The sequence below is a fragment of the Camelus dromedarius genome, chromosome 20 (genome assembly GCF_036321535.1).
Source record: "Camelus dromedarius isolate mCamDro1 chromosome 20, mCamDro1.pat, whole genome shotgun sequence".
In the NCBI taxonomy this organism is placed as follows: domain Eukaryota; kingdom Metazoa; phylum Chordata; class Mammalia; order Artiodactyla; family Camelidae; genus Camelus; species Camelus dromedarius.
In genome coordinates this window covers 16,258,710-16,271,413 of record NC_087455.1, presented here as the reverse complement: position 1 = coordinate 16,271,413, position 12,704 = coordinate 16,258,710, and the positions used below count along the sequence as shown (strand labels likewise).

The 12,704-nt window shown below is 40.2% G+C and overlaps 1 protein-coding gene across 8 annotated transcripts in view; it reads right to left on the bottom strand.

The window, feature by feature from the left end:
- ENPP2 (ectonucleotide pyrophosphatase/phosphodiesterase 2) overlaps positions 1–12,704 on the bottom strand; it is a 101,121-nt gene that overhangs the window by 25,621 nt on the left and 62,796 nt on the right. For 7 of the 8 annotated variants that reach the window (XM_064476875.1, XM_064476873.1, XM_064476876.1 and 4 more), the window contains exons 12-15: positions 8,331–8,439; positions 5,471–5,596; positions 2,180–2,211; positions 1,359–1,486 (exon numbers count right to left, since the gene is read on the bottom strand). In XM_064476875.1, coding sequence (XP_064332945.1) covers positions 1,359–1,486; positions 2,180–2,211; positions 5,471–5,596; positions 8,331–8,439 — 395 coding nt within the window. Of the gene's footprint in view, positions 1–1,358; positions 1,487–2,179; positions 2,212–5,470; positions 5,597–8,330; positions 8,440–10,438; positions 10,595–12,704 lie in introns of all 8 variants that reach the window. The other variant, XM_010988424.3, reaches the window with a different exon arrangement.

The window sequence follows — 12,704 nt, the reverse complement described above, 5'->3', positions numbered from 1 at the left end:
AAGATGCCTTTTGCTTAATGTCATGTAGCACTTTTCAAAAAAATGTTCATGTTTATTAATACAAATATTTCTTAAGTACCTATAAGTACATCACACTGAAGTAAAGTACTTGGGGGAAAACAAAGAAATTAAATTTGGGGGTCCTCACTCTTAGGAAAAGTACTTTCAACTTGGGATAGTAAGATATGTGCATATAACAACTCAACAATTCATGAGTTAAATTTAAAAGATTTACTGCTAATTAAAATGCTTGGTTTTGGTCTACGCTAATTTGCTCAACAGTCGTCATCTTTTACTTAACTTCTACTCAATTCCCAGGTCTTCTTCCTCTAAATCTACCAGTGGTGCCAAACTTGCTTTCTCTTCCAAGCCATCCCATACTCAGATATACTCAGTGAAGCCATTTTGGTCACATTTTTGTAACTTTTCCTTGAAGATTCCCCTTGTCTGTTCTACGTGACTTCAATAACTTCTAGTCCTTATGCATCTCTCTTCATAATCCTACATATTTAACCTAATGTATCCCTGACAATTGCAGTAGGGTATTTATGTATTTGTCACATGCATATCTCCAGATGGTCCATACGGATACGAACTCTTAGGGACCAACATTTCCTCGTTATCTTCTCTCCCTTGTAAGTTCATCCCAGTACCTACCCAGACTGCATCTGGTAGCTGTTCAGTTATTACTACGGATGGATTTACTACACTTTTCTTAAGAAGAAAGTCAAAGCAAGAGTGAGTGGGTAAGGGCTGCTTCCAGGTCTGTGCAAAAGGGATTAAGCTTTTGATAATTAGCTCTTTGGAACAGGCTAGAGTTCAGACACATCCACACCAGATTCAAGAGCAAGGAGTAGTCTCTTCCATGTTTGGAGAGGCTTTTGTAGCTCAAAACAAGGCAAACATCTGAAATATTTAAGGCAATGTAAAACATGCTCGCAGTAATAGAAGTGTAAAGATTAACAACATTTTCTGAACTCTTCTATAAATATCACTACAGACTACAGTCTTATCAACAGAGACCAAATCAGCCCAGTGTGGCAAGGCAATGTCCCAGCCATACTTTTGACTTACTCAAGTAATCAGAATAGGAGCTAGAATGTTAGTTTGAAAAATGAAAGAGACATACACACAAAGATGGACTAAGAGGCTACAAAAAGCCACAGGGATGCTGAGATCAGGGACCGAGAGATGAATTATCTCAGCGTTAACTGTTTATCTAGCATATAAACTCTTTGGAAACGATGCGATTTCCAACTGAGATTTCTTTTTATAATGGCTAAGGACCTTAAAGCACTCCAGGTGCCAAGGAGGTAGTTACAAAGATGAGACACAGGGACTGCCTATGCCCAAGTTACCTTGCGACATGCCACCTGCGGTCCACCAATAAATGGATATCCTCAATTCTTCTATTGTTGGCGTAGTGCAAACGTTTGGGAAGGTGCTGTTTCATGTAAGGCTTAAAGTGCTGATCTGGTTTTTTACACTGAAATACAAATGGATATTGGACTTTAGGTGGGGTGTCTTCTAGAAAAGTCCAAGATATTCTTTCTCTAGAAAGCTGAAGGAGGTTTTAAGTCAAACAAAGGCTAATTAGTGAATAAATGGAACTTGTGAGCCCCCCATCAAATAATAAAAATTGAAAACAAATAGATTCAAAGGCGATTAGATAACTTTGAAGAAGACATGGAAGGCTGTCAGAGGGGAGTTAGAAATTTTTGAGATACATTCCTGAATCGTGAGACCATCACCGAGAGCAGCTCAAACTCCAAGGCTTTTCCCAAATGCTGCAAGTCCGGGGATGGGAGGTGGAGTGGGGAGGGAGGAGGATGCATGTTCAGGCCTATGTGATCACATTCTCTACCCTGGATGGGGAAACGGTGGAACAGGGTGGTGGGCAGATCTGGTTCAGAAAGAGTAAGGGTCTGTTTAATCATAAATAAATACTTTCCAGCTCAATGGCAAGATCAAATATTCTCATTTTGTATCGTTGCCAAGACCATTAGGGAGCCTGCAGCTGTCCCCAGGCCAGAAGTTTTGAAAGCTCTTAGGGGAGCAAACATACAGGATGGCAGGGCAGTGAGGAAAATGCTCCTCTCACCCCACAGGGGAGGTGAACACAGGAGGTGAGTGTGTGGAAGCCACGCCAAGCAGAGGCCTGGTTACATGCGATACTTACCGTGAGATTAGCAATAATGATTTTAGGGTCATCTGTTTAAAGAGAAAAGGAAAAGATTTCAAAAGAGTTGGCAATAATCACTGAGAGAAATCATTTTGCGAGAGATTCCATTTTTTTTTCTCCTAGAAGAGCTACCACTTTAGGTTTTGTTTAAAATATATGTAAAACTGTGGGGGTATTTAATATTTCAGTAAGTGACAGGCAGAAAATAAGTGGACCAATTCCTATGGTCAGTGTCCCTGCTGGGTCCAGGTTAATGCTTTTGCAAGGGAATTCCTCCTTCCAGGGCACCAGGATATTGCTGGGTACATTGCTTCTTTAAATTCTCCCAGATGGTCCCAGCCTGGATTTAGTTTACTTGAAATTTAACATTGGGAACTAAACTGGGTATTTGGGGCTTCTTATGAAGCTTCCTATTTATCCACAGATCTTTGAAACAAGCCATCATCCACTTTAAGATACATCTTCTAATCCATTGAGTTACATTTTTTTAAAGGGAGTTTTGTTTCCTCGGTGACATCACAGGTCTAATTACATAGGTAGCTGCCCCCTTCCAGCCACAGACACACATGCATGCACCCCCTTTATTTTCACCACCGGCAAACAAAGGATATTTTAGTCAATACCCTGTACGAGCTAAAAGCAAAGCTATGTAAATGATGGCTCTGTGTAAACTGTGGACAGGATTACACTATCTGAAGGTCCCCTTTTGCAGGGGGGGGGGGGTGTAGGGGGAAAGAGGAGATTGTATGTTGCTTGGATTTTTGTTCTGTTTTCAAAAAAATTTGCTTCAGTATGTCATTATAGAATCAGCAGAAAAGGAAAGCAGCGCTCAGAAGAGATACCAACAGTCAGGAGGCAGCTGTCCCTGGAATATAAACACCAGTAGAGCAGGTCATGTCTCTGTCACTTCCTGCTGCATCCCTGGGGCCTGGTGCATCGTAAGCACTCAATAAACATTGGTTAATAAGTATAAATAAATATTAGTTCATATTTGTTGCAAATGCATGAAGAAGCTTGCCTTGCAGCATACATATACACTCTTCAAAGACAATGTTCAGAATCTTAGTTCTAAAGCTGTGAAATCCAAAGGTAAAAATGGAGTCCCTTCTGCTTAAACTGGGGTTAAAATTTAGTTACATCTTTTAATGGCAAGCAAATCAGTAATCATGAGAGCAATAATAATTAACCCAAATTGTGTGCATACAACGTGCAGTCTCCCTGTAAGAGCTTTGCAGACACTGTCTCTCTGGTCTTTCACAACCACTCCGGGAGGTAGGTGCTGTTAGAATCCTTGCTAAGCCAATGAGCATTTAGAAGGTGGCGGCAGGGCGCACATGCACACTGGGACCCTACGGGCAATCTGACTGAGCAAGCCATGCTTTGAACTGAGACACACTGTGGCCTCATAAACCACAGTCCTCTAAGGAACCAAACAGTGTTAAGCTCATATTCTTTGATAATGAAGAAAAATAAATAGCTCAGACAAATCCCAGAGAACTTCTAGGAAATAACAGATGTCTGAGCCCATGTGGGGGACACCAATCCTACAATTCCAAACTACTCAGTCCTCTTCGGCTGACAGCTCCCACTTTGTGAGAGCAGAAAGGACCCCCAGTGCAAGGTGGTGGTTAAAACTCAGTTAAGCACCTGGGTTGAAATCCCAGCCCTGCCACTGTCATACTCGTAGCCAGTAACCTCGCCTCTCTCTGAGCCTTGATTGTTACTGTTTATAAGAGGGGATACAATAGCTGTCACATAGGGCCATTGGAAGGATTAAGTAAGATGGTGTGTGTATAATCTGGCTGCAAGAGTGATGTGACGAAAACGTCACTGTCGTAACTAACATTTGTATAGCTTTGACTATGTGCTAAACACTAGTCTAAGTGATATGTAGATAAGCTCTCCTTTAATCTTCCCAGCAACCTTATTTTACAGATGAGGAAACCGAGGCACAGAGTATTTAAGTGGCTTACCCAAGGTGACAGCGTGAGCAGCCGGCAGAGCTGAGATTTGACCCCGGACACCTTGCCACGCTGGCTGTGCTCTTAACCACCCTGCTCGCCTGTCCCTCACAAAGTGTATCAAAGTGTTTTGTAAAATTACAAAACATTTAATTATTGGTAGTTATCATTTCATTGGCCCCAGGAAAGTTTTTCTTTCCCCTTAAAACAACCCCTCCATTACTTTCACTGATGTCTCAAATACCTTTCAAAATAGATAAAACCTTTCTTGCGCAAGCCCTAAAATGCAAATACTAATTCATGAGGTTACGTAGTGACTTGGCAGGCCGTCTCTGGAGAGAGCCTGCCTATCTCAAGTGAGCAGAGGAGAAGAGAGGACACAGAAGACAGAAAAGCATGGAAAAGAGAAGGCAGAGCCACCAACACTGTTTATTTCACAGCGTTGCCTGGAGTTGACCTTGGAACAGTTCCCATTTGTGTTGACTCAGGAACGTCGTTTGGGAAAAACTTAATTTTCCAAAGCTTTATGCTTGATGCCAATGGTTTCTTATTCCCAAGGCTAAAAATGCTAAAGGAGTCTTTTTTTTTCCCCAAAATGCAGCATGTTTCCAATAAAACTATACACTTCTCAAAAGCTAGGTGGTTGGGCAATACATAAAATATCCGAGCCCATAAATCAAAGTTCTCATCAGTGGCGTATCAGATCCCAAATGTGTAAAATATGAGTGATGATAAGATTATTCCTGTTTATCTCTAATCTTTTAAAACAGCTGCCACTTTCCAAGGGCTTAATAGTTTCTCCTGGGTTCTGTCGATCACTTTTATAAAGGTGAAGGGTCCCCTTCAACCATGCTCCTGGGAAGGTTCAGGGTCTGAGTGTGGTTCTGTCAACGCTGTCATGGACTCCCCAGCTTCCGCTCAAGAGTAAGCCTGAACCTCTTCTTGGAAAGTTTTTCTCTTGTAAACAGAAGTTTATGGTCATACACATGCCTCAAATTAAGTGTGTTTTCCACATGATAAAAACAAGAGCAAATATTTATATAATGCTACCATGTGCCAGGAACTGTTCTAAGTGATACACATAGATTCATTTTCACAACAACTCCCATGAGCTAGCTGTTATTATCATTCTCTTTCTTCAGATTAAAAACAAAAACAAAAACAAAATCCCTGAGGTTTAGAGTTTAAATGACTTATTTAAGTTCACTCGGCTAAGAAGTAGCAAAGCCAGGGATTCTACCCAAGTAGCCCAGCCTCAGAGAACAAGCCCTTTCTCACTCCACTAAATTACCATTCTAACAGCTTGGCACTTTAAGAGTCAACTTACATTTAGCATTATTGCTAAATTTGGATCGAATTCTTCCTAGGGTTCCAGGCACTAAAGTAATGTCATCCACGTTAGTCAGGTAATTGCTCAAGAATTCAGTCCTATCACATGTGACATCTTCCATTCCTACAGGAAAAAAAGAAAGCATTTTCAGGCAATTATAAAATTAATATCTCAACACAGACACTAAAGATAATATTCAAGTATCTCCTTAATTTGCTTTTAACAACTTAATGTGGGGGCCCCTCGCTTCTGAGATTTCTTAACTTGACTTTAAATTTTGTAATGCTTCTTTATATAATCTTTTCACCAGACTTTGACTTAGTCACATCATCTTGCAGCACCAGAAGGTTGAAAACACATCATCTCAGTTATCATTTGAAGCCATTCAGCAAGAACAACAAGACAAAGGAAGTAACCATGATCTTAAAAAAAAAAAAAAAAACTATATACATGGTCATTATGAAAAAGATATATTCTTTAAAAAAAAAAAAATCCTAGATTGCTTTAAACTCTTCCCAGCTGGAGGTGGTGTAAATAACTGGAATATATAGTTCTGTGTCTCTTTTACAAAATGTCATTTTCCAACTCTCTCTCTCTAATATATCTTCTGACTTGAGCACATAATCACCAGTCCTCACTGCCTCCACTGGTGGCCTTGGATGTTACTGACAGAACAATACTGGCAACAAGAGATGAGAAAGAAAAATGTCCGCCCCATGACCACCCAAACTGAAAAACAAAATAACGCTGAAAACAAGTCGTAAACAAGGTAATCAGTCAAAACTGAAAGCTTGCAACTAGAACACAAAAAGGGTCTAGGTAGGGAATTTTTTAAACCAACAAATATTCTCCCCACTCACCCAAGATTTGTTCCCTGCCTACCATTAAGGAAAAGTTCTTGATCAATGTTAAAAAATAAATTAAAAAAAAAAAAGCAAGCTCACATCTTTGAATCACAAACCATGGAGGCTGGAAGAGAACTTTATTGTCATTTCAGAATTTATCAGATGAGATGGCACTATAAAAAGTTTAAGCCATTATTTTGTACAACCCAATATCTGAATGTTCTTTAAGAGGGAGAACATAAATGATACTGTAAAGGATTCCCTAAGTTTTTGGAATTAAAAAATATAACCCAGAGTGGCCCAGAGCTGGTAAAATTCAAATTATCACTTTCTGGGGTCCTAGATCCAGACTCCCCTCCCCCCCTTTTTTTTTAAATACAAATTGGAAGGAACAACAGAGCAGAAGGGCTATATATCCTGATTTTTAATATTTAAATCTCAGGAAGAAAGAAAAAACAATAAACATCTCATGTTCTAGTACAACATCAATCCAGGAAAGGGAAGTCTCTAAATATATATTAGTGGAAGACTAGAAGGATCTTCCATTTGCTACATTTCTAAGTCACCTTATGTCCCGCCAGTGGTGAACCATCTCTCTTGCTTTCAAAGTGCTTCTCAAGCATCATCACCCTTCAACCTCCCAACTAACTCTGTGTAGGTGACGTTAGTGTCCTCACTCTATGGAAGAGAAGGCTGAGACTTGGATAGGCTTATAAGTGGCACAGTGCAATTTGAGCTCCACTGGAACTCATTCTTACTCCAAAGCCCAGGCTCTGAAACACTAGACCATACCACCTTTTAAGGAAGAGATGCTATGCAATCTATTCATCCCAGAAGTCTGCACACTGGCATGACAAGGTTTTAATTCAGCCATGGCTTTTACAGTGCTCCAGCATGTGACTCATTGGGACCCATCTACTTCTTAGACATCTGGCTCCACCATGTGACCAAATGTTCTTGACACCTCTGGGCAACTTAAATTGAATTAGCTGTGTCACATGCTCCAAATTCTCTGTCCTATCTGCAGGTCTCCACCAGATCAAACTCATGGAGCATGATTTTGCAGATGGTCACAGGGATTTATTCCCTGCAAAAGAGCAAGTTAGTCCCAGGGCTTATTTTTTTTTTTTTAATTTCTCATAGATTTTTTAGAACATTCTGTAAAGAAAACTTCAGGCCCAGAGCAGAGTTTTGATTAGGGAGATTTATCTGCCCTTCTTAACAGAACTATCAATGAGTCAATTTTCTTCTTCCAAATCCTCTCCTAGAAGGGAGAAGCCCCATAGTCCAGGGTCACAATTGCAATTTGCTAGTTCTGGAATGCAGGAGGCACTCTCCGGAACTTAGGCTGCACACTTGTGAAATAAGAATGCTCTCTGATGGTCCCCCTTCAGCTCTATAAACATATAATGTTTCTGATGCTCTTGGTCCATGAATGTTTCTACGTTATACAGTGATTTAGAAGAACTGCTTCCTAAAGAGCTTCTTCCTCTCTTTAACAGTCTTCTCTACCCAAGCAGAGTCCTCTGGTTTGGGTCTTGAATTCACTCAGTGAATGCATGGAAATCATTTTACTTATATGACACTTCTTTGACAAGAATCCTATGTCTCTGCCCCTTTATCATGTTTAGATTTAATTTTTAGCCACATGAACTCTGTGGGTTCCTTTGGGGGATGTGGCTAGTGGGCATATGTCACATTCACAGAGCAAGCTCTTAATATCACAAGTGAATTGTCTGCAACTCTTTAATAGGAGACAGATTTTTGTAGAAAGGCTTTTCCTGCAAAGAACAGAAAGATACAGGAAGTCCCTGGTTTTGATCAAAATGAACACAGGGTCATCTCAGGTCGTCTCTTGGTTTTGAGTCGTGGCTCGATTTCTTTCCCCATCCTGAAGAAGAGGGGAAGAGGGTGAAGAATACAACCTGGGATTCTGAAGGCAAAGGTTGCCCCAAGACCATCAGAAACATTTATCCATCTACCATATTAGCAAAGAAGAAACACAGCTTTACCATGGTCTCCAACAAAGATGACATTCACACAGCGATGCAGCTTTAGTTGTTTCAGTCCATCCATTAATTGCCCCACTGTTTTGTCAATTTCCCTCAGAGGATTTGTCATCTGGAAAAAGGAGCAAATTAGTCTCTGAAGGTTTTTTTTCCCCTTTCAGTATCTCATAGATCTTCTACCCCTAGAACCTTCTGGAAAGAAAACTTCAGGCCCAGAGGCAGAGCTTTGTCTAGGGAGATTTCCTGCCATTCTTAATGGAAATCTGGTCTAAGCACTTTTATTTGTGTTCTTTCAGGAACATAAAACTTCTCCTCATCCAATCCCTTTCAAGATTCTTTAATTAAAAAGTCAAAATATTAAGGGCAACTCTTTTTTTTAAAGAGATAAAATGGCCTTTCTAAAATGTAACGATGTTCTTTAAATCCAAGAATTTTGAAAGTGATCAGAAAATTAGATGGATAGTTTAAGCCTCTTTTTCCCCATGTGAATCACCTAGACTTTGAACCATGGCAAGAAGATGGAGGCCAAGAGAATCAAAGTAGTTCTGAGGTTAAATGGTAACCTTCCACTGGATGCCAAATTAGAACATCATTAATACAATGAGATCCATCTAACGTTCCAAAAACCTTAACTGTTAATTTATGACAACATAGATTCTTAATAGAAGGACCCCTTCTAAGAAATAGGCTACTACTTCTCAAGTTAGCCCCTTTCAAGCTGATTTTGAGTACAATAAAAATCTCCAAGAATCCAAACTTAAACAGAAGTGAATTGTTGAGCTTGTTCTAGAAGATTTCTTATTTAGCCTAACAAAAAATGAAAACTCAGTTCTCTGAAGCACATTTCCAAAGCATAAGAATCATAATCCATCCCATGTTCTTGCTGCAAACGGAAGTTTCTAATAGTATAAATGTTCCCACATACTAGAGGCACGCCTTTCATTCTCATCTCTGTGTAATGGAAAGATTTTCAAGAAACATACATCAGATAAACACTTAACAGTACTTCAGCTGAATCTGACTACTAAGCTACAATCACATCCACTCCAGGTGACAGAGATAAGAACAGAAGGGATTTGCACATCTTTTTTCACTCAGACACATAGTATTATCTTCCTTCAGCATCTTCTCAGATGACTCAAGATCTTTCCTCATATCATGTCATCAGTAAAATCAGGTGTAAACTTGTTTTCTTCATGACAGGAGTCAGTATTTCAAATTCTGTTCCAAGGAGTAAGTCACAAGTGAAAGTTTCAGAATGATACGTGCGGCAAACTCTGAAAAGACTAAGAGATGCTGGCCTAGGCGGGATTTGCTTCTGAGTAAATCATGCTCTCCTCTAAGACCTTCACCTACACGAAGAAATACCAAATGCACAACATATGTCAACCTTGGCAACAAATTATTTTATTTTATTCAACAAGACGACTCAGATTAAAATCCAGAACCTACTTCTTAGTGATTAGTCCAAACAATCATAAAGAAGATAGCACCTCAGAGGTATCTGAAGGTTTCAAGAAAAGTAACAACCTATAAGCTATTCTGGATGTAAAGAAAAGAGCAGACATGGCTCTTACCTCAATAAGAAAACACATCCACTTCTGTCTACCCATTGTTTCCTCTGTCCTTCTGTCTCAGCTATTCCTTTGTCTACTACCCAAGACCTCCTCTGAACTTGAAGGTATTGACCAATAATCAAATCCGATATTCTACTGAGTTTTAACCTACGCTGTTTTTTGAGGATTTCCCTGACTACCTCACTGGGTTGTTCTTAAGAACCAAGGCTACAAAGCACTCTGACAAATTCTATGGAGAAGTGCAAGCAAAACCAATAGCCTTCTTAGCATTAGTTCAAACCTAAATGTTCACACTAGTTTTAGGGCAACTGACTCTAAAGAAAGTAGAAGGCTCTTTTTTCCTGGCTGAAAGTTCAAGAAGTCTTCACATCAGGGTTAATGTCTGAAGTACCAGATTTTCTGGACTTAAAGCCAAGGATGATGTACCAGATTTTTCCTGAAACTTGTTTAGCTGATTTTCAGATCAAGGCACTGAAGGAAACCTTCAACTCAGACCTGCCCACCACAAAGCTTTGGAACAATAGATCAACTTACTTTGTCCTGACGAGTTTCCGCAGCATAATGATCCATCTTATGTAATTTTCTTCTTCTTTTCTTTGGAGGAGTAACTGGTCTTTCCTGTCTCCTCTTAGGGGTAACCTTCCTCTTAGGTCTCTTAGCCGGAGTAAAAGGTGAGCCATAACTACTCTCCTGTACTGGCGGATAGAGATGTCTGGGCTCAGAAGCCGTCTGTCCCTCTGGGTCAGATGATAAAGCCCACACTTTGCTTTCTGGGGTCAGTGGGGTCTTAGTTAAAAAAAGCTCAGACTCCGTAAGTGAGAAAAAGTTGGTATGAGGGATGATTGGGGGAACTCTACTGAGAAAAGCCTCCTGAATGGATCTTGATGCTGCTGGCACAGCTTCTCCACTGAGAACAAGAATATAATTTAAGAGAATCTAGTTATGTGGGTCTCTTTTGACTGGGGAGCCTACTTGTGGATACATCTGAAGGTGACACAGAGTTCTGCATGACACAACTCCTGTGTTACGGAGAGGCAGGTCATTGCTTGTGAAAAGCTCTCCATTTATAAAGTGCTAGCTGAAAACTAAGTAGAATATTCATCGCTTGGTCATTTCAAGGTGCAAAGGGATTCATACAGGTCGTTCCAATTCAGATTCTGATAGGTATCTGTTCATACCACGAAATATATCAAAACAACTGTCACCTTCAATGGAAAGGATCAGGAAAAAAATTTTAATGCCAAGGATGGAATGAAACATAAAAATACCAAGCAATCCTCCTTGGTCATGAATGTGCTTCCACAAATCAGGAGAGAGAACATCTCATTGGCAATTTAGGCTTCTGGTACAGAGGAACTCTAAGTCAAGAGGTAACCATAAACAGAACTGTCTTTTAAAAAATCCTCTTGTAAAATTAGGTAAAAAATGTAAAAAAAAATCATCAAGATCTCTTCATCTTGGTGTGTATATCACGCCAAGGAAGAGTCTACTTCTGCTCTTTCTGTTAGAAACCCCTTTGGGAGATCAGGCTGTGGGGAGTGGCAACACTATGCATCTTGTTTTGAAAATCAAAGAGCAGTAAGGACTGACACATACACTGAGTAAGGAAGATACCCTCGTGGGACTTCCAAATGCTGGAGAAAAACAGGCCCCTGATTTGCTGATGGTGCAAAGGTGAATTAAAGCAGCAAGCCCTGCTGGCTACCTAGCTGGCTTCTCTTGGTAGGACTGTCCAGAGGATCATTCAGATGCAAGAAGGGGCAGGAGGAGAAACAATGTTAGTGGGTCCAAAAAGGAGGCCATCTGCCATGCGATGTCACTGTTTCCAGAGCAAGCGACTACAAAGGCCCTTCCACTGCTGTCTCGTCCTCTCTCTTTGGCAGAGCAGTTAAAAGACACAGCCCCACAGACTCTGGGTTGTTTTGGTTTTTTTTTTTTTTTTTAAGTGCTTCTAGTTTTAGCCAATTCTCCATGAGAAGAGAGGAAAAAGGAAAAAGAGGGTTTACCATTTCATGGTCACCAAGTACATTCAGCTAGCGCTCAAGTCTGCCCGTCAGACACTCGGCCATTTGCAAGAGACCTCAACATTCCGAAGACTCCAAAGGCGAGCCCTTTCGATTGCAGCAGGTTAGAGGAGCAGCGGGAGAAACAGGATTTAGTCAAAATGAGTTTTCATCCAGTGATTATATGGCATATATTTCCTTCTTCGAATGTTAGAGGTAGACGAAAGCTAAGTTTTCACTGACCAGCCATACTTTAGTCTTGACTTTAGAAGATTTAGCCTGAGGTTATTAAAAGGATGGGAAGGAGAGGGGCAAATTTCCCTGCTTTTCAGAAGGATACTTTGCCATCTGGAGTAGTAACTAGCCAGCCAAAGCTCTGCCTCTAGGCCTCGAAGAGCAGCCGAACCAAGGGTCACAGAGAAAGCACAGAAGGTCAAAGAGAAAAAGGTTGCGCCAATAACCAAAAGCAAGCATATTTCTGAACATTCACCATTACACTATGAAACCAGGAGCAACACACCATCTCTTGGCGCTATTAGCTCAATCTTTGGTCATCTCATTTAATAGCCTTTGTGAATTGTCCTGAAAAAAGTATACTCAAGTGAATAAAGCACAAACTTCAACCGTGTTGTAGCACACAACATTTTGCTAGATCGAATCATTTCAATTACATCTCAAATGCAAGGTATTTTCTCATTAGATGTAAAAGATAACATGTTACTGATTGTAAAAATAATACTGCAGAAAGTATAATATTTACATGCATAATAAATGAGAGACATACAGGCAGATAAACC